The sequence below is a fragment of the Strix uralensis genome, chromosome Z (genome assembly GCF_047716275.1).
Source record: "Strix uralensis isolate ZFMK-TIS-50842 chromosome Z, bStrUra1, whole genome shotgun sequence".
In the NCBI taxonomy this organism is placed as follows: domain Eukaryota; kingdom Metazoa; phylum Chordata; class Aves; order Strigiformes; family Strigidae; genus Strix; species Strix uralensis.
The window spans coordinates 57,994,191-58,015,214 of NC_134012.1; the positions used below are offsets into that span (position 1 = coordinate 57,994,191).

The following is a 21,024-nucleotide window of genomic DNA, read 5'->3' on the forward strand; positions in this document are numbered from 1 at the left end:
TATGTATCTTGCAGACAAAATCTAAATTTATGCAGGCTGATCTTCCTGAGAGTACTGCTTAGAGGTCCTCAGAAGTTAGCATATTGTGTAATCTTTGCAATTCTAAAATACATTTGAAATCAGAATTCTCTCAAAAAAAAATGTAAATGAAAGTGACTTGAATACCATAGGACTGAAATACAAAACAAACCATCTCATTTATGCTATTTCTTATTACTTATGGAAATGTTTCTAGCTGGTTTCAACTATATCTACTGAAAACATGCCCAGTTGGAGTTTCAAACATCTGCTCATTCAATATATGCAAAATATAATGGAATAACTTGTTGGAAACAAACAGCAGTATTTGAAGGTTGCTTAAAATGAAGGGGAGGAATAACAATGAAAGTGGGGCAGGTTTTTTTACATTTGTAGGAAAACGTGTTACTAGTTATTTTCTATTTATTCAGGGTTTGGGTTTTTTGGTTTGCCCTTTTTTTTTTTTTTTTTTTCTTCCCCTCTTAAGGATGCCTTTTGTAAGTGTTTTGAGCAGAGAGCAAGTTTAGTGTGGCAAAAATTTGGGATGATCCTCACCCATACATACAAGTCCTGCAGCCATCAACTGTCACAATATTCAGCTTAGAAAGCTGTACTGAACCTTAGTTCCAGTTTTAAAAGATGCTGTGACCAGGTGGTGTATCTCATGGAGATCAGATGCTGGCTTCATAATTTCTCAAAGAAGCTTCTGTAACCAGAACCTACAGGTTATGCTGCTTACACAGATGCTGTGCTAATTTCCACCTTTACTTTTCCATTCCTCCCTACATGTGGTCAGTCTTCCTCTTAAAGGACATAAGACAAAAGGGGACCACCTCAGCCAAAGAGAATATATTTTCTCTTGAAATACTCCAGTGTAACCAGTTTGTCAAGTGAGTACATGCTGATTACGGAGCTCTCGGTAAAATAAATCCTCTCTCTTATAGACCTGTTAGATTTGCTTGAAGGGCTACAGAGAACTCAGCTTCAGGCCAGAGGAATAAAGCCAGGATGCTATGTTTTAAGTTGTACACTGTGCCTGTTTTATTGCAAGAGCTGAACGACCAGCTCCAGAGAAAACACTGTGGTTTCTTATCTTTTGCCCTCTTCCCTTATTTTTTTGTGCATGCAGTCAGTTTTCCCTTAACACTTTGCTCAACAGCATAGAACAAGCTCAATCTCACTGCCCCCAAATGAGTAACTGTCACAACTGTGATGTGGAGCACACACTTCCTGAAAACAGCTTCCTAAAATGCAGAGGGAGAAGACTTTCAGAGATCCTCAGCACAAGTCTCACAGACCATCCATCTATGCAGAAGCCTTGACTTCCCTGCAGTACAGCTCCATCAAAGGCATGTCTCCACATTTCTTTAACAGGCTGTAAGTAATGAAGGGTTTCTGAAGAGGAGGACTATAATGTCAGGATAGCCTAATATTTACCTCTGCACTTCCACTCAGTCCTTTCACAGGGTTGTGCCTTTGCTTTAGGGATTAAATATATCCTCACACAGCCACACATTTCATTCCTTTTCTCTGATTTGCCTCTCTACATTTATGTGCACTCTAGGCACAGAAAGCTCCTCTAGGCTTGCTTAAAGGCATGGAGAAGACAAATCACTGAAAGCTGGAAAGCAAAATGTGCATGGATGGAAGAAAATTTACAGCTCATATCGTTTCACAAAAGTTCCTGCTAAGTTATTCAAAGCTAAACGTGTGTCATTTGGGGATTTTTTTTTCATTTTTGTTTTTGGTTGGTTTTTTTTTTTTTTTTTTAACTGAATTAATCATCTAGGGGCTATTATTTAGTTTCTCAGAACTACATGTTCAACAATGCAGTGTATACAGTAGATTGAGCTTCCTTGAACTGCATAATGAGTTGAGCTTTATATTTTCCTTTTTTATTATCTGTTCTTTGTATTTCTGGAAAATAAGCTGTGAAATTAGTGTTAGTTAACTACCTATAAATTAAATGGAGTAAGGAAAAAAGAGATATAATACATCCTCTCTGTTCTTACAATCTTAACCCAAGGTATGACTTAGTCAGAGGGAGTACAGCAATTCAATCTAAATGGTGACAGGTAAAAAATATTGTTCTACATTAAGTGATTTTTACACATCACCTGCACTACAATGTGATACAATACAATACACTGTAATGCAGATGACATGTTAAATAACTTTATGTATGTAGGACAGGCTTTTTTCAATTGTAGAATGGGATTTTTTCCTTTATTGAAGGATGTCCTGTCAATACAGACAAAACCCACTTTTTGCTTTCCAAGGACTAAACCAGCATATTACAAAGCTGTTTTTCAGTAAAATTTCCACTTTCACTAACAGCTGTCTGATTCCATAGCTTCTAAAGCAAAAAAACTATTGGTATCTTACTGCAGAAAAAAAAAAGTATTTCAGTTCTCTGTTCTTTTGTAGGGGATTTATGTAAAATGATCTTTCTTGTTCTTTAGACACTATGCATTTTATGGATTTAACTTTTTCTTAAAATCCCTTTCTTTTGGAAGTTAGTGAGTCAGCCTTTGGAAGCCAGATTCCCCTTACATATGAGGGAAAACTGGATATAAGCAGTGGAAAACTCAAAACCTTACTGCCTTATTTCTTTATTGAAAATAATTTTGACTGAAATATTTTTTTCTTTCAGAAGAAACATAACAGTGTGAAGTGCACTTGAATGAGATGATGATATGGATGACGAAAAATGAGCGAACCAGGAAAAATAATCTACATATATAATAGCTAGTACTGCAGATGGAGTGGTAATTAAGGAATTACCATTTCCCAATAATTACCAAGCAATGGCATATGTGGTGTGTGGATGTGTGAATGAATAACAGAAGAAAATGTGTGAGCCAGTTGACATAAATAGACCTTTTTAATGGTGAGTACTGATGTGCAGTTGACTGTTTTCACGTAGACTTATATATAACACTATTCTTTTTGCTTTTTGAAAAATTTTAAAATTAGATTACACATTAATACAATGTGTTAATGAATACCAGATTTGTTAGGAAAACTGACCTTAAATTTACATATATATGTAAATATATTACAAACATTTGTAATCTGGAGAAAAAAGAATACTGTCATAGCACTTTATACAAACTGTATTATGTCAGATTCTCACTTTCTCTGTGGACCAGGTACATTGGCTAAACTTCATCGCTCTCAGGTATCAGTCAAATAAGAGTGCTGACAATTACTGCAACACAGGAGATATATGTCTCATTATAAAGTCTATAGAGAAACAGGCATATGGAGGCAGGAGGCACTCAAACTGTAAATCCCAAAGGCCACATGGGAGCAAATGGAAACTTTCATTTTATAGCTACAAACATACATATTTTTCTCCAAAAGTCAGTAAAAGACCTATTTACTAATTCTGACTATCTCCCAGTGTGATACACAGTCCCCACCCAACCCTGTGGCACTTGTATTCTCAGTCAATTGGGAAGGCTTAACCAAAAGCAGCACTCCTCCAAGAAAACAGATCAATCATTTGCATGAGCCTCTTCATTACCACTTAATACCACCGATTCACTGCAACACAAAATGAAAAACCCAGCCAATATACTCTCTGTATAGTTTATAATATATATGTATATGTTATAGTGTGTGTATATAAATGATTGTATATATGTGTATATAATGTGTGTGTATATATACACATATATATATGTATATATCTGCAAACATGAATGCAATTGAGACTTTTTATGTATGCCTTTATAGACTGTTATGATCTGCTTCAGAGAGATATCCAATCCCACTTATCCAGGAGAGAAGCCTGTTACCTTTACATTTGCTCATGCTCCTCTCTGCTCCACAGACATAAACCATTTGTTGTTCTCAAATTGTCTAACTGATTAGTGCAAGTAGATTAATCCCAGAACAACTATTTCCACCATATGTGTTGCTTGAAAACTGTTGCTCTTGTTTCTGATCTGAGGAAAAGTTCATGTGCCTGAACATTTGTCTGATTTAGAACATCAGCAAGTCTGCATGAAGCATTCTGCTTCCCAACTACTGGTTTTAATTAAAGTGCTGAGAAAGTATTAGTTAAGCATCACAAACCCTCTGAGGGAGGATGCCCACACATGAAAAAAATGAAATAAAAATGAGAATTCTCCAAAATAGTCTCTGTACTTGCATGCCTCATTGACTGAAACACAGAGGGCCTAATATTTCATAATACTTAATCACTCTTAGGGGACAGTACCTATCAATTAAAAACTAAGAATATTAACCAGACTATCCTTCAAAGCATTGATGAGAAGCAAATCAAATAAGCATTATCTCATTTTTATGGATAAGAAAGTTGAAACCAAAACAAATACTTTCACCAACGGCACAGGCTGAATTGGTAATACACCAGGACCCAGGCTCCAGCTCAGCATCCTGTTCCCCTTTCCACAGAGTACGTTGCTTTATTGCAATGGCAGCTCCCTAATTACTTCAGTTACAGTTGTTAGTGCTTGGTAGACCTATAACATAGTCAGGCATTTCGTGTCTTAATTTAGAAACCATGGAACAGAGGCAATCTGTTCTCTTCACTATTTTTAAAGCAACTTGTCTAGACTCAGGTCGGAAATTTAAGGCAGAGGTGGATCTAATTTCTTGGAAGGCATTCACCTGCCCAGACTATGAGACAATCTCCAGGCTGGCCCTGGTTCATATGCTGCCTAGCTTTCTCAAAACACACCAAAAGGAGGCAAAGGTCTGCAGATGAGAGGTTTCATTTCATAAATAGCACATAAATATGTTTGCTCCCTTCAAGAATCCTGTGGTCTTCCAATGCGATCTCGTGCTATATGTTGTTTGCAACAACTGTTCCAGAAATGACTGGTTGTAAATCTCACATAATTTTAAATTCTTGTCTTAAGAGTAGTACCAATCATATTTGTAAAGTGTATCCTAAAGATACTTCATTTTTCTTAAGCCATCAAGCAGAGGTAAATTGTGTGGTGAAAAAGCAAAGCAAGCTCATATTTGCAATTGCAAGTGTAAAAGTTCATCATTGTACTTTGTTCATTTGATGAGTTTTTCTGACATGCTACATGATCTGCTTTTGCTTCTTTCTTGCTTCATGAAATGGATTTCCCCACAAAGAAATTACATGATTCAAACCTTTATATTTACTACCCGTGTGGAGTTTAAAAGATCTGCTAAACACAGCAAAAATCAAATATTGAGTATATAATGAAATCCTACATTTCAGTTACGCTCAGGAACTGAGCATAAAGGTTGGATGAGCAAATCAAAGGCAATAATTTAGCATGCTTATTAACCTGCCCCATAGATATTTTATAAACATATTTCTTTTTGTATCTGTTAACAGCAATTCCAAATTTAATTTCTTATACATTATCTGAGAGTTTTTTTCCCACAAATACATACATCAATTTTTCTTTGAACCTCTTTAGCCCTTCTAACAGTTGTCTTTTAGCTGCTCTGGAAATTATGGTCCTAATTTGCCTGTCAGTTTCCTCACTTTGACAGACACTTCAGGAGTAAGAAACAGAAATGTTCTTTGAACTAAATTTTATTCACCAAAAATGTAACTTAAAGAATTCAAAACTACTTCTAAACTTGGGCTGAATTTGACAAAACCAAAAAAAGGAACTGAAGCATTCTGTTTCAGTAGTTTTGAACCAGCAAAAGAGCATTTTTCTCCTCCTTTTGGAATGGTATAAAACTGTGATTATTGGTTAAAAATGATTAAACATCTAAAGTGAAATAAAATATTCCTAAAATATTATTCTATTGACAAAAACCAGTTTGTATAAACATGTTTTCTCCTGTTTCTCTTTGTTGGCTTAATTAACAATCAGAAAAAAATCCAAATAAAACTGAGTAAATAATCTAAGAATACTATTTTATTAAGTTAGATGGTGAAACAATATTAATTATAGAATGTCCCAAGAACTCACATCTCTCCACAAGTCTGTATTCTCAGAATTGGCTGACATGTCTTGCCCCAAATTTTATTTGCTCTTAAATGAGAATGCATTAGTCATGCAAAATCAAAAATTAATCTTATTATTTAAATGAAAAGAACACTGAAAGGCATTTTATGTTTATTTCAGTCTGTTTCTAGCACACAACTTCAACCTAGAAGGATCATTTATTTCTTATATGAGCTGTTCCCATGGGACAAAAGTAATAATTTCTGATGCTTCACTTGAGTCCTGTAGTGATCAGCATTCACAAATTTGGAGCTTCCAGCCAGCCACTAGACTCCTAATCACACATCACTTGTTACCACTTCCAGTACAAGCTGGACCACTCTCACCCTGTTTTTACAGACACTCTTCCTCAGTGAGTTAGTCTTGTTCGGTGCACTGTTTAAAGTCAGCCAGTTTGAATGGAAAAATCAAGAGTATTTGCACTTTCACCATCTTCCTTTGTCTTCTAATTTCCTGTGCTCTTCAGAGCTCCCTTATGTGCATTTAAGAAAGGAAACTGAAGAAATTGCACTCTGCATCAAAAGCAGAATCACAGAATCTTCTAGGTTGGAAAAGACCTTGAAGATCACCTAGTCACAAGGTCTTCTCTTTTTCTCCCATCACTTTTCCCCCACTATTGAACTGCCATCTGTTTTTCTAACTGTTTTTAAAAAAGCCAACAGGAAACAAGCTGATCAACATTTTGGTATATAATTTGGCCCACACTTGGTTATTTTTACACTGAGATACTCTGATCAAAGATCAGGCCTCCTGCTGTGAAAGCACTGTAACACACAGTTAGTTTTGTCTCTGTGATAACAATTATGTCTCCAAATTGGAACAGAGCTACAGTAGCTCATGGCACACGGACACAAGCAATGGCACACCCTTAAAGTACTGCCTCCCATGTTCTCAATTATACAAATAAGCTCAGTTGTGTAACAGAATCACTTGTTTTCATAACAAAACATCCCAAAGTGTGTCAGTTATGCTAGGAACAACTCAGTTCCGTGAACTGATTAACCACACTGCTAATATAATCAAGGCTGCAATAAGCCAAGCTACTGCTGCTGTGCAAACAACTTACTTAACCATATACTTGTATTATTCTTGCTTGCCATTTTTCCTACACTTAAAAAAAAAAAAAAAATCTGTGCTACAGTAGATCTGCCAAAAGTCTAAATTGACTAGTTTCAGACACAAATAGATGGATCTAGATTATGTGGCCATTATGAACATGATTTAATCCCCACAAAAATTTAAAAAAAAAAAAAAAAAAAGGCAAAGAAGTATTTTTAAGTAACATCGTTCTTCCTAGTGCATTTCAGAATGAGAATTGTAAGAAAGTATACTCCTAAAACATGATGGGAATCGTTGGCACAAAGAACTGATAAAAACTTAAAAATTAAGTTCTCTACATTTCCATAGGAAAGCTTGAGCATAGGCTGCAACAATGCAAACTCCTCACATGCTCTGCTTCCTCCAGTGCACCAGATGCAAATTCAAAAGCAGCACACACAACTGAATTTCTGTGCCAGTTTAAACTTTGGCTTACTTTCAAAGATGACAAATTAATACCAACATTTTACTCATGTGGAACCCACTCATTATTTCTTGCACAGAGACCACCCGTTAATTCAGCATTTAGACTTGTTTACGGCTACCCACCCACCATTATGTTGCTACATGTGAACATTCTTGAACTTTATGGAATAATGGATGATTTAACACTGGAATAAACTGAATCAAAACGACTCATGAATAAAAATCATGTCCATGCTTCACAGCTTGCTTGCTTCCTCTCAAATTTCTCTTCCCCTCTCAGGAACATGACCTGCTCTACCCTATCCCACATGCTCTCTTTCTGCTTGAAGTCTCTCAATCCATTACTAGCCTTTCCTCTCTAATCTCTCTTCATGCATTCCACCATCTATTTTGTAACACACACAAAAATAGCTATGGTAGAAGTGTGACATATATGGAGCTCTAAAAATAAGTCATGTCTCAACTGGTTCTCCTGCAATTTGGTAGGGGAAAAAACCTCCAAGAAATATTTAATTTTACTTGAGTTTGAACTGGTGTTTTAATCAGTTTCTGAAAAAGGTAAATCATGTAATGATTTTTTTTAGCAAAACCATGTACTAAGCAAAATTACAGAAAACACAGAACATTTAAATGATTCAGAACCTGCTTCTTTTCCATAGTGAAAGACTTTTTGTCTACAAAGTTTTGCTCAAATCTAAGACTATATAAACAACACCAGATGAATGTATAAGCAAGATTTGTGGGGATAAGGCAATTCCAACAGAGTACTGTTACCATTAAAAGCTGTTTTAATGATGAGGAGCAGAAGAAGCTCAGTCACAGAAAATACATGCTTAGTGGGGTCCTTAATCTAGCTCATTTCCACCACACAAAGAAACTGCACCTAAAAAAACCAGAGGAAATCCCAAACATATACCAAAGCAAAGCAAAGCAAAGCAAAGCAAAACAAAACAAAACGACTTACTGTCTTCTTCAACATTTTGATGGCGTAAGGTTTCTGGGTCCCTTTCTGCCTGCATCTGTAGACAATGGATGTAGCCCCACTAAATTTAAAAAAAAAAAAAAAAAAAAAAAAAGGAAGAATAGTTGTACATACGCTTCTTCGAATATGTCAATAAACATAGTTACCTAGCTGAAACTACATTTTCTACTCCTCCCAGTTTGGTCAAAATACATCACGTTTCCCCACGGATGCAACCAAAAAAACCCAGTGTAAAACTGCTCTCTGTTGAACCTGTGAACTTCAGTGGTTATTCAGCTAATAGAACTTGCAAGAGCTCAAGATGCCCCTTGTCACACCTTTTCTGCCTCCTGACATATCCTGGAAGTTTCCTCAGGGTAGCAAGGAATGTAATCTGGCCCCAAGCCTGTGACAACATATCTTGTCTTTGTTAAGGCAACCCGTTTGCAACAATTAGTTGCATTGGGGTTTTTTTACTGACTTTTGATGGCAGTAATGAGGAGTGAGACAGAAAATAAGAGTCAATTACTGTGCTGCTGCCTGCCCAGTTGCCCAAACAGCCAAATTTCGCACCAGATGGCATAAGCAGAACTTCTGGTTAAATCAGTGGAAACTGGTGGGGCTTGCTCATAGCAAAACTGAACTGGGCTTAAATCTCCTGGTTGCCTTAAACACATACATGCTTGAATGTGCTAAATCTGAGTGCTCATAACATAAAATTATGGCTCTGCTGTTTGGAAGGCACTTCTCTGAGTGGGAGGTTGGGCTAGACAGTCTCCAGAGGCAGGCTCAGCTGCTGAGGTTACTTGCTTGGCTCTACTTGTTATGGTCAAGGAAGGGACCTGTACTCTGTGAATTAGCTAAAGAGAGGAAAAACCTCTGGTAAAACCATAACGGTTACAAATAATTCAGATACTTTTATATTCTACCACATTCACTTTTAGATGCTGCTGAGCAACTCAGCGTCAGCCATCATCAAAATGGATGCACTGAAGTGCTAAGTGTCAGCACTGGATTTAGAGCATTTTTGGAAGCCTCCTGTCCTCAGGAGATTGTCACCCACTCTGAGACTCAGCACTGCCAAAGAGCTGCAGATTTTTCAGCTAGAGGGGACTGCCGCTATCATCACAACTTCCTGAATAACATACATTGCAGAACAGCACACAGCCACTCAGCAGTGAAAGGATTTCATATATACCACATCTCAAATTGCACTGCAGATCTCTCTGAATCAGGAGAAACTCATCTCAGTATGTCTATAGGAGATGACCACAAGCTGCAGAATGACACAAGCAGCTTTCTTTTAAACAGTGAAATAGCATAGCTGTGATTGACTGTATGAATAAAACTGTGACACAAGATTTATTATTTGGGTGCACTGTTGTACAAAACCGCTATGCATGCTCCACACTTCTTCCTCCTCAGCACAAGCACAGATGTCAGTTAATGCTCTGAGTATGTATGTCCATATTTTTATGTGACATGAGTGAGCACAAGAACTGGCATTTGGTTGAGAAGATTTATTTCAGAAAGACCTCTTAATCAGGAAAGGTCACCTACAGCAAGGGTTACGCTGCTCAATCATCTGAAGGCTTGTGTGCATCAAACACACATAAAGTAATCTTCACTTCATCTCAAATGCTAGAATGATTTGTCTCTCATAACTGTATTGAAAAATGTGTGGGAGTACTGCAAGCCTCAGTGACTCCCAGAATCATACATGAATTTTCTCAGATCTCCTCTCCTTTGCCAAGTCTCAAAAGGCTCTATTTAGCAAGAAGAAAAAATACACCACATTAAAAAATCCCTCACATCTTTTAAGTACAACCAAAAATGTTAAAACATAAAATTCTAAGGACCTGCTGTGATAAGCAGTTTATATCTCCAGTATTTCACTACAGCACTGTAATGGGGAAGTCACTGCATAAACTGCAAATTGTTCTTGTATCCTGCTTCGCATATTCTGAGTGCAATATAAACATTAAACTCATTAGTCTGCATATGCTCTTACTAAGTAGGCAGCAAACCTTCTAGAAACTATTTTATCTGGTTGAGGGCACAATTAGATAAGCTGTGCGGCTGATGATGATCCAAATAAATAATTACCATTCCTGTGCTCATCTCCCTCCAGGTGTTCACTGTTGCTGCAGCAATGGAGGGCAGTCACTGTCTCCCAGTAATGCTATTGTCGGTGGTTGTTTTACCAGTTTGAAACCTGGCTCTGCAAAATCTTCCATGTGAATAAAAACCTAGCCACTACAACATCTCTGATGATTTAACAGAACTGGCTTAGTGCTGAGACAGACAGCTACACTAGCAGGGGTAGCATGGCACCACCTTTAACAGTTCATTTGACTGTACCCGAAGCTGGAAGACAGGTAGCACAATCCTCAAAACAGGCCTGTGACAGCCTGGAGAGACAGGAATTTATGATGGCATGTCCAGATGAGCAGTTTGCCATCAGGCTCATTAGTCACCATTCAAAACACACAGAGGGGCTAGTTTAGAAATTGTTCCCTATTGTAAAGATTTCTGACAGCACATCCCTGGAGTCCTAATTTGGGGAAAAAATGATGACAAGATATCACAAGGCTTGAAAACGCTTTCAGAGAGTTCTCTTTTGGTTTATGTGCCTATGTCCATATCTGATAGACATGCTCCCATCAGCTAGGAAAGAGATCACCTAGCTAACAGCTAACACTACCTTTCTCTTCCATGCCGCAAACCAGCACTGGGACTCAGGAACGGGATGGCAAACCTGCTTACACCATGCCTAGTGCAAAGCTTAGCAGACAAGAATTACTAGTAAACACCTGACTCCTTGTCTCTGGCAATAACAGGATCTCTTTGCTTCTGCCCATTAGTAAAAAAAAATAAAAATGTAAAGGTGCAAACAGAACTGCCTTGTGCAAATAAGAGCATTTTGTTTTGCTTAATTTGGCTTCCTGCTCTAGCTCAGCAAGCCTTCTGCTGAATCAGCACATACAGCTTTCCTGAGTCTGTATGACTTGGAATGTCACCAGTATAACTGGAGCGATTCAAGCTTTCATCACCAAAGAGCAGTGGGAAGCTTCAGGTGCAAAAATCTCATGTGCAACTGAAAAGCGCAGAGCTGCTGACTGTAACCTCTTGCACTTATCTTAAGTTTTTCAACATCGAACCTTGACTACTATCAACTGGGTTCTCAGAACCTGGTCTAGAATTTGTATCAACTAAACATTTCATTGATACATTTGGTCAGAAAACAGAATATGCAGAAACCAAAAACTCTTGCGGCAACATGCCACTTTCTGTAGGCATGAAATTTACCGCCAGATAGACAATGAGAGCCTCTCAATGTCCCATTCTCTGCAGGTGGTGTCCACTTCATGATAATACCTTCATGAATGATAAATATTAATGGTGCTATAGAAAGAGATCACCTATAGTTAATTATTAAGGCATTTATCTGATAAGCAGCAGATACCAACACTAGGAAATACTTAATCCTACAGCACGAACAGTTTCAACAGAAGAAACTGAGAGGATCCTAAACCCAAGCAGCTACTAAACACTTGCAGAAGTACACTGCAGTGTGTGATTGACAAGCAACCCATTCCCAATTCAGACTAGAAACCAGAAATTAAGTCTTCCATACTTCATATAAGTCCAACCACAAGATTACTCACTATATTGTGTTGGCATATCTAGAACTGATCCTGTTCGGTCTTCCCTCTTTGTAGCTGGTGAATACATACATATATATATATATCTTTGCATATATACATACATTTATATTGTATATGAAATATTTTATTATATATATTTGTGTAAGTGTGTACTTATTTACTTCTAAAGAAAATTAGGCTTAAAGGAGCATCCAGCTGTTGCTTTTTTGCATCTCTGCCTAGAACAGACTGCCTGAACTCAAAACATAAATTATTTGAAGAACTTGGCTGGAATAATACAAAAAAAGGCATATTCTTGGAATACAGAGTTGGCCAAGTCAGAGAATAGTAAAAATTAGAATTCCTACATTGTTGAAAACATTGTTATTCTCTTTTACTGACATATGTGTTTCTGTCTGAAAAGTTGCTTAATGATTCTGTAAAAGATTTACTTTCTAAAGCCCACATATAACTGTGAACATGCTAAAGAACAAAAAAACCCCCAAACCAAACCACTTTACTATGTATGCTATATGCTTTACTACACAAATATGATTCTATATCCAGTTTTGAACTTGCAAAAAACCTAAAAATAATGTATACATCTTAACTACTTGGTCATAATGGACAATAAAAACACTCACTTCCATGTGATGCCCCCTACAACAAAGACACTGCAACTCATGAGAAACCTTATGATGTCCTGTGCATGAAATGTATCACAGCTGCTACACACTCAACTCAGTATCAGCACAGAGCTAGCTTTCCTGCAGTACAAATACTTCAGTGACATGATAAATTCATTCAGCCATTAGTCCAATGATTGCATGAAAAATTTAAATTATTAAAAGTACCACTTAACATGTGAAATTAAGACTAACATTCAATGACTGATCTCTGCTTGTGTTGTTTTCCACAAAAAATTGAAAAATGTTTAAAAATACTAAAAATGTATGTGTAAAACTTTTTGCCCCCCTAATATACACTTTTCTGAGTATTCTGAATGATTTTTCATATTATTATCCTGAGGTGTTATTGAATTTAAAATTAGTTTAGAAAGACACTCTTTTAGAGATTGGGCAACAGCACCATAGTGCTCTGCCTGTCCTAAGGAGTCTAGACTGCAAAGCTGAGAGAAAAGGCATGGTTCCACTTCAAGTATATGCAGTCACAAATAGTGGTGTCAGCACAGATGGAAGGAAGGCAGGGATGCCCAGGAGGGGTGTTAAGGAGGTGGAAGTGATCAGCAGAATTTGCAAATAAAGAATATGGAATTTGCAAGATCAGGCAAGACCCATGGTGGAGACAGGCAGAGAGAGAAAAGCCAAGGCCAAAATATACACAGGATTTGAGCCAGGTTGGAAGAAGCTGTTTCTCCCCCACACCCACAAAAAGCTTCTGCCTCTGAAACAGGAATAGGAACCAAAATGACGCACTGCCAGATTTTTATTTGGTCACAGGTAGGTAGGAAAGGTGAATTCCTAGAGCTGCAGTTTTTCTAATCAAATAGTCACTGACAGTATTTTCACTGGAAGTAAGGAAAACTGGTCCTTTCAAAAGTAGGTCAGCATCTCCATACCATTCCACTCATCCTGGGTTTTATACTGCATTTTGAATCAACGCAGTACAAATACAGTCCTCAATGTAATCTCCTATAAATGTCATTTGGATTAAATTCCTTAAGTTCTGAATTGATTTTTGAAAAATAAATTAGTTTGTGCTTCATGTAGTCAAGAAATGATTAAACATTCTAGTTTATCTAAACAAATCAGGTGAAAGAATGAATGGTCCCGAGAAAACTGTACCTATTACAGCGCCATGGAAATCTGTGCTGCCAAAACTGCAGTAACAGATTAAAGTCTAGTATCGGTTTCCATAAAGAATACTGATTTTTTCGTACAGTTTACAGAAGTATAAAGTTAAAATACATTAATTCACTCTTTCTTATATATGCACAAGAAGGTCAAAATGGATTTATAGGAATGAAATTACTGTTCCTAGACTTCAAAATTAAATGCCTTGTTTGAAGTTAAACACTGGACAGAACAAAAAAAGTCACTGACAAAGCTATTGACATACATACAAATAAAAGTTAAATTTTAAAAATGCATATTCCATGGCATTACTACTATTGCCTTCATTTATAAAAGCACATACACGTAAATTTGGAAATTCTTACAACTTGCATTTCATGTGAAAGTGTAGCAAAACAAACTTTCTTTCTACAGTGAACTTACAAGCAATTCTTAACTTATTCAAATCTGATCTAAAAGCTTCTTCTAAACATAAATATCTACATATACAGGACTTGCAGGCAATTGTGCGCAAATGCAGACCTCTCTTCCCTCTCATTATTTCACAACTTGTAAAGAGAATGGAAAATTTCACAAATGAACATAATATAGGGGGAAAGAAACCTTAAACTCCCACGTTCTATAAGGAATAAAACTAACCTTTGAAGAAGGCAAGGCTGATGGAAAAAACATCCACAGTTCTGGAAAGGAAAGCTAATTCCATTGCATTCCAGAGTTCTGTCTGGTTGGATTTTGACAAGAAAAACATCCATAACTTTTCAGATTTTGATTCAGTGACTTTTAGTTGCTGTGCTGATTTTCTAATACTTGAGGTGAAAGGATGTTTTAGCAATCAATCCTGTTCAGGTTGCCCTGCAAAGGCAGTGCAATAGACCAAGGTATTTTTGATATTCAGCCTTCACTGCAGTCAGCAGACAAACAAAAGGAGCCTTACATAGGCACATTCCCAACAAAAGACATATGCTATTTTTAAATAAACAGTAATCAAACTAGTGCTTGCCAATATTCTTGGACATGTAACTTCCACAGATAGCAATCTGTAGAACTGTCATCCTTTAGATGTGGGCTAGGCTGGCTGGTGAAACGCTCATTAAAATGCAGCAGTCCAAGCCACCCCTGCTGCAGTGGCTGGACTAGTAGCTGCTAATTCCTGCTGGGACTGCAGCAGCCTATTTCTCACTAGCTTTCAGTGGGGCTTCTCCATCAAGTACTGCAGCAAATTTATAGAAAAACACCTCTGTCCCACAAGGAGTCTAAACACTTAATTACACCCGGTACAATTGCCTTTCAAAATAGTGGGCATTCAGCTACGGGTTAAATTAGCTACATGCTATAATATCCATGTTAACATTAGATTATTTCCCCCACCTCAAATACTACCTCTTAAGTCTCTGGTTAGTTGGTGGGTAAACACTGAGAACCAGAAACAGATCACCAACACTGCATATCTTAAAGCATTCTGATGAATCTGGCTTCCCTGCCTTTCATTGAATGGAAGAATACAGCTGACCCAGACTTACTAAAAGAGCAAGAATCATTATCTCAGACCTTCATTTGAAAACATGGAAGCAAAATTCTAACTGCATTGAAATTCAGAGGTTACTGCTTTACTGTGTTTGCATTGCTCTTCTTGGTGTAACTCAACTTTCAGAAAGTTGGTTCCTGAACAAAGCTTCAAGTAAGACTGCTGAAATGCAGATATGAGGTGAAGATCAGAGCGCTTCATACAGCACTGTGGAAAAAAAATGTTTAGAATATACATTCACTCTTTCTTCTTCTTCCTTTAGCCCCTTTAAAAATTTGAGTTAGATCACACATAAGAACAACTGTATTTCTAAAACAGCAGGCAACTTCTCAATAGGAAAACTGATTTCTTTCCTACCAAGTCTGAAAAAAACTTGCAGCTGAAAGTTGGCTGAAAATGAACTTGTCATAGTGTCAGGTTGATTTTTCAACGTGAAGCTCTTGCAGTCCAATAGATCCAGAAACTGATTTTGAATGTTTTATTTAGAACAGAGTTTCCTTTGAGACTGCTCTTCTCTTTTCAGGGACAGGAGAGTACTTACCTACTCATGTTTAGGCAGTGCAATGAAATAGGGAGAGCAAAGAAGAGGAGGTAGAAGAGTGGACTAAGTGAACTACTGTTTCACAGAATCACAGAATCACAGAATCATCTAGGCTGGAAAAGACCTTGAATATCATCTAGTCCAACCATCAACCTAACGTTGACTGTTCCCAACTACACCATATCCCTCAGCGCTATGTCAACTCTACCCTTAAACACCTCCAGGGATGGGGACTCTACCACTGCCCTGGGCAGCCCATTCCAACGCCTAACAACCTGTTCTGGAAAGAAATACTTCCTAATATCCAGTCTAAACCTTCCCTGGTGCAATTTGAGGCCATTACCTCTTGTCCTATCACTTGTTACTTGGTTAAAGAGACTCATCCCCATCTCTCTGCAACCTCCTTTCAGGTAGTTGTAGAGGGCGATGAGGTCTCCCCTCAGCCTCCTCTTCTCCAGACTAAACAACCCCAGTTCCCTCAGCCCATCCTCGTACGACATGTGCTCCAGACCCTTCACCAGCTTCGGTGCCCTTCTCTGGACACGCTCGAGTAATTCAATGTCCTTTTTGTGGTGAGGGGCCCAAAACTGAACACAGTCATCGAGGTGCGGCCTCACCAGTGCTGAGTACAGGGGTAAGATCACTTCCCTGTCCCTGCTGGCCACGCTATTTCTGATACAAGCCAGGATGCCATTGGCCTTCTTGGCCACCTGGGCACACTGCTGGCTCATGTTCAGCCGGCTGTCAATCAACACCCCCAGGTCCCTCTCTGACTGGCAGCTCTCCAGCCACTCCTCCCCAAGCCTGTAGCGCTGCTGGGGGTTGTTGTGGCCCAGGTGCAGAACCCAGCATTTGGCCTTATTGCAACTCATGCAGTTGGCCTTAGCCCATCGCTCCAGCCTGTCCAGGTCTCTCTGCAGAGCCTCCCTACCCTCGAGCAGATCAACACTCCCACCCAACTTGGTGTCATCTGCAAACTTACTGAGGGTGCACTCGATCCCCTCATCTAGATCATCAATAAAGATGTTAAACAGGAGTGGCCCCAAAACCGAGCCCTGGGGGACACCACTCGTGACCGGCCGCCAACCAGATTTAACTCCGTTCACCACAACTCTTTGGGCCCGGCCATCCAGCCAGTTTTTTACCCAGCAAAGCGTGTGATCATCCAAGCCTCGAGCAGCCAGTTTTGCCAGGAGAATGCTGTGGGAAATGGTGTCAAAGGCCTTACTGAAGTCGAGGTAAACTACATCCACAGCCTTTCCCTCATCCAATAAGCAGGTCGCCCTGTCATAGAAGGAGATCAGGTTTGTCAAGCAGGACCTGCCTTTCATAAACGCATGCCGACTGGGCCTGATCATCTGGTTGTCCCGCATGTGTTGTGTGATGGTACTCTGGATGAGCTGCTCCATCAGCTTCCCAGGCACCGACGTCAAGCTGACAGGCCTGTAATTTCCTGGATCATCCTTCAGACCCTTCTTATAGATGGGCGTCACATTGGCCAGTTTCCAATCTGTCGGGACCTCCCTGGTCAGCCAGGACTGCTGGTAAATGATGGAAAGCGCCTTGGCGAGCACCCCAGCCAGCTCCTTCAGCACCCTCGGGTGTATCCCATCGGGTCCCATAGACTTATGTGTGTCTACGTGATGCAGTAGGTCACTGACTTTCTCCTGGTTTCCAGCAGGATGCAGATTTTTGTCCTTGGTACTGAGCTTGGGGAACACTGGGGCAAATTTTCCAAACCAGGTGCTTTGTCCACCTGTGCAAGACACAGACCCCGAATCCTTGGATTGGCACTGTCAGGCATATTCTCACAGCCACAGACTCTGTGCATGCACTTTCTGTCTATGTGACATGCCATGCAGCTACCGTCCCTCCCTAAGCAGCACACAAAGCCTGACAACTGGAACAGTTCAGTGAACATAGCTCCCCTGGAAATACACATGCCTTATTTTAAGTATCATTTAAAACATTATCTCATAAGCAGCACTTTTTTCCCTTTCTCTTAAGAGATACTAATGAAGAATAAACATTGTTTATTTAATCTTAACAAAGAGTGTGTGTGAGGAGAAAGAGTGCTGAGCAGTAAAAACTTCTAAAAACTTTCAAAAGTGTGTTGCAAGACCTTCCTTCCTGGGCCACTGAAGAATTGCCTGACTGTTTTTCTCTGGTGACATGTTCTTTCATCAGGAAGTGTTTTAAACAGTCTGTACTTTGAGTAGGTGTCAACATCATTGATTCTGCTGCTCTTCATGACAGTCTCCAGGTGCAGAAGGCAAACCACCTTTGCACTAAATGACAACATGTGGCAGAATGAACAGCTTCCCACATCCCATAATGACTCTCGGTTTTCCTGGTCAAGGGAAGGCAAGTAGAAGGGAGGTTACAAAGTTTGACTACTAGCAGCTTGCTCTGTATAAAAAAAAAAGTAACCTTTTTAAATCAGACAGGGAAAATGTCATGGCTATTCATGTCTGCATATCTAAAACAAGCTTTGAACAAAATTCTTTACCAATTAATTCAGGCCAAGTCATTTCTGTGATTCTGCAAGCTCTTGTGCCCAGGCTTATCCTGAACAGAACTCATTTTGGTAAGCTACACAGCCTTCTCCTTCAAGGTTCATGTTGTGCTGAATCATCAACTCCCATGCAATGTCTTCTCTGAAATAAATTGCTTTTACCAAGAAGTTCATGTGCAGTGCCAATCCAGGACCTCTTACCACAAGACAACAGACAAAATTTTAATATACAGCAGATTTAAGAGTTCATCAGCTTTTTTCTAGCTACTCTGTATATTTTTTCTTTAAACCAGGTGGGATAGCCATTTCCAACTGTAAGAGGTAAGACTGAAAGCCAGGCAATGCAGAAGAGTTTGGAGGAGTGTATCATATTTTGCCAGTGCTCCCTAAATAAACACTTTTTATAATGTTTTGTAAATTCTGGTCATACTTACACATATTCTTCATTAAAGATACTATATTTTTGAAGTAAAAAGATAGACTGAAATAACTGATTTTCCATAATAGGGAGTACTTTTAATCTGTCATTTTTAATATTTTTGTAACAGTCAGAAATCCTAATTTGCCATCAACATTACAATAACATTCAGACTTACACTTGGTTGTAATTTTATTGCAATAAAAAAGCTACAGTAGAAGGATTAAGCTGCAGCACAAAGCACACTGATACTATACATAAAACAGAAAAACATATTTCTCGAGAAAATGAAGATAGCATTAAGGCAATATACTCTTCTGCAGGTTGTGTCAGTGTGGGGTTATTTCCACCAAAGTATTAAGTTTTGCAGTCCTGATAAATCTGATGACAAAATGCCAACTTACTGCAAGTGTGGGGGGGAGGTAACAAGTCAGGTCTGATCTTCCAAAACTATAAAGCCTGACCTTTCTAGATGGACAGACTTCTGTTCTGGTGGCTGGGAAAGACCTAAGTAGGTCTAGCCCTTCCCTAAATATTGGATTTCCTCCATGTGCACACAGGAACAGTGCTGCATCAGTCCTGAGCTACCACTGCCACAAGGAGGTAGCTGCACTGGAGCATGCCCTAGCACCCAGCCTGGTGCCACCTCCCACCCTCCCCCAGGGACAAAGTGGGCAGTAGGCTGGGGTTACCACACCCTCCTTCTCATAGTTACAAGAATGGCATGCATGAGTGGTGGTTTGATGTTCGCTGGCTGCCAGGTGCCCACCAAGCTGCTCTATCACTTCTTCATCAACAGGACTGTGAGGAAGAAAAGTATGATAGAAAAGCTCATGGATTGAGATAAGGACAGGGCGATCTCTTACCAGTTACCGTCATGGGCAAAACAGACTCAGCCTGGAGAAATTAATTTTAATCATTGCCAATTAGTAACAGAGTAGGATGGTGAGAAATAACAACGAAACTAAAAACACCTTCCCCCAACCCTCCCATCTTCCTAGACTCAACTTCACTCCCAACTCCTCTACATCCTCCCCCCAAGTGGTGCAGGGTCATGGGGAATGGGGGTTGCAGTCAGTTCATTACACATTGTCTCTTCTGCTCCTTCCTCTTCACGCTCTTCCCGTGCTCCAGCATGGGGTGCCTCCCACAGGATACAGGCTTTCATGAACTGCTCCACCATGGGTCCTTTCCATGGGATAGTCATTCAGGAACAGACTGTTCCAGCATGGGCTCCTCTCTCCACAGGGCCACAGCTCCTGCTAGGAGCCTGCTCCAGTGTGGACTCTCTACGGGGTTACAGCTTCCTTCAGGGCATGTCCACTTGCTCTGGCGTGGGGTCCTCCATGGGATGCAGTGTGGATATCTGCTCCACTGTGGACCTCCATGGGCTGCAGGGGGACAAGCTGTCACCAGGGTCTTCACCATTGGCTGCAGGGGAATTTCTGCTCTGACACCTGGAGCACCTTCTCCTCCTGCTTCTTCACTGACCTTGGTGTCTGTGGGGCTGTTTCTCTCACATTGTTCTCACTTCTCTTTCACATCGCTGCTACGCAGTGTTTTTATCCTTTCTTAAATATGTTATCACAGAGGCAGCACCACCGTCACTGATGGGTTCAGCTTTGGCAGGCAGTGGAACCATGTTGGAGCCAGCTGCAACAGACCATGTCTGACATGGAGGGAGCTTCCAGTGTCTTCACACAGAAGCTGCCAAAACCTTGCTATGTAAACCCAGCACAACAACCCTGCAGGAATTTCACCAGAAGTCAAGGTACACTGTATTTATCATGTCCACCTTATCTCCTAGGCCACAGACACTCTGCAAATCAAAACAAACAAAAAGCACTCACTGAACCACACACAGACTCAATCCAGGCCAGTATTGCCTGTCTCTCTCTTACTACTCTCTAAACTCTTATAAATTGATCATTTAATAACTTGTTTCAGTATTTTTCCTGATATTGATGTCAGCCTTACTGAACTACAATCTATGGACTCAATCACCCGCCAACCTTTTTTCACTCAGCTGTATTTTGCTTTTTTCTAGACTTTTGGGGCCTGTAGTCAGCTCGCAAGGATAACAGCT

General features: G+C 39.5%; 1 protein-coding gene across 1 annotated transcript in view; it reads right to left on the minus strand.

Annotated features, from left to right (window-relative positions):
• CAMK4 (calcium/calmodulin dependent protein kinase IV) overlaps positions 1-21,024 on the minus strand; it is a 197,805-nt gene that overhangs the window by 113,747 nt on the left and 63,034 nt on the right. Inside the window, exon 2 of the mRNA XM_074857311.1 lies at positions 8,482-8,560. Within this exon, the coding sequence (XP_074713412.1) occupies positions 8,482-8,560 (79 nt within the window). The remainder of the gene's footprint in view (positions 1-8,481; positions 8,561-21,024) is intronic.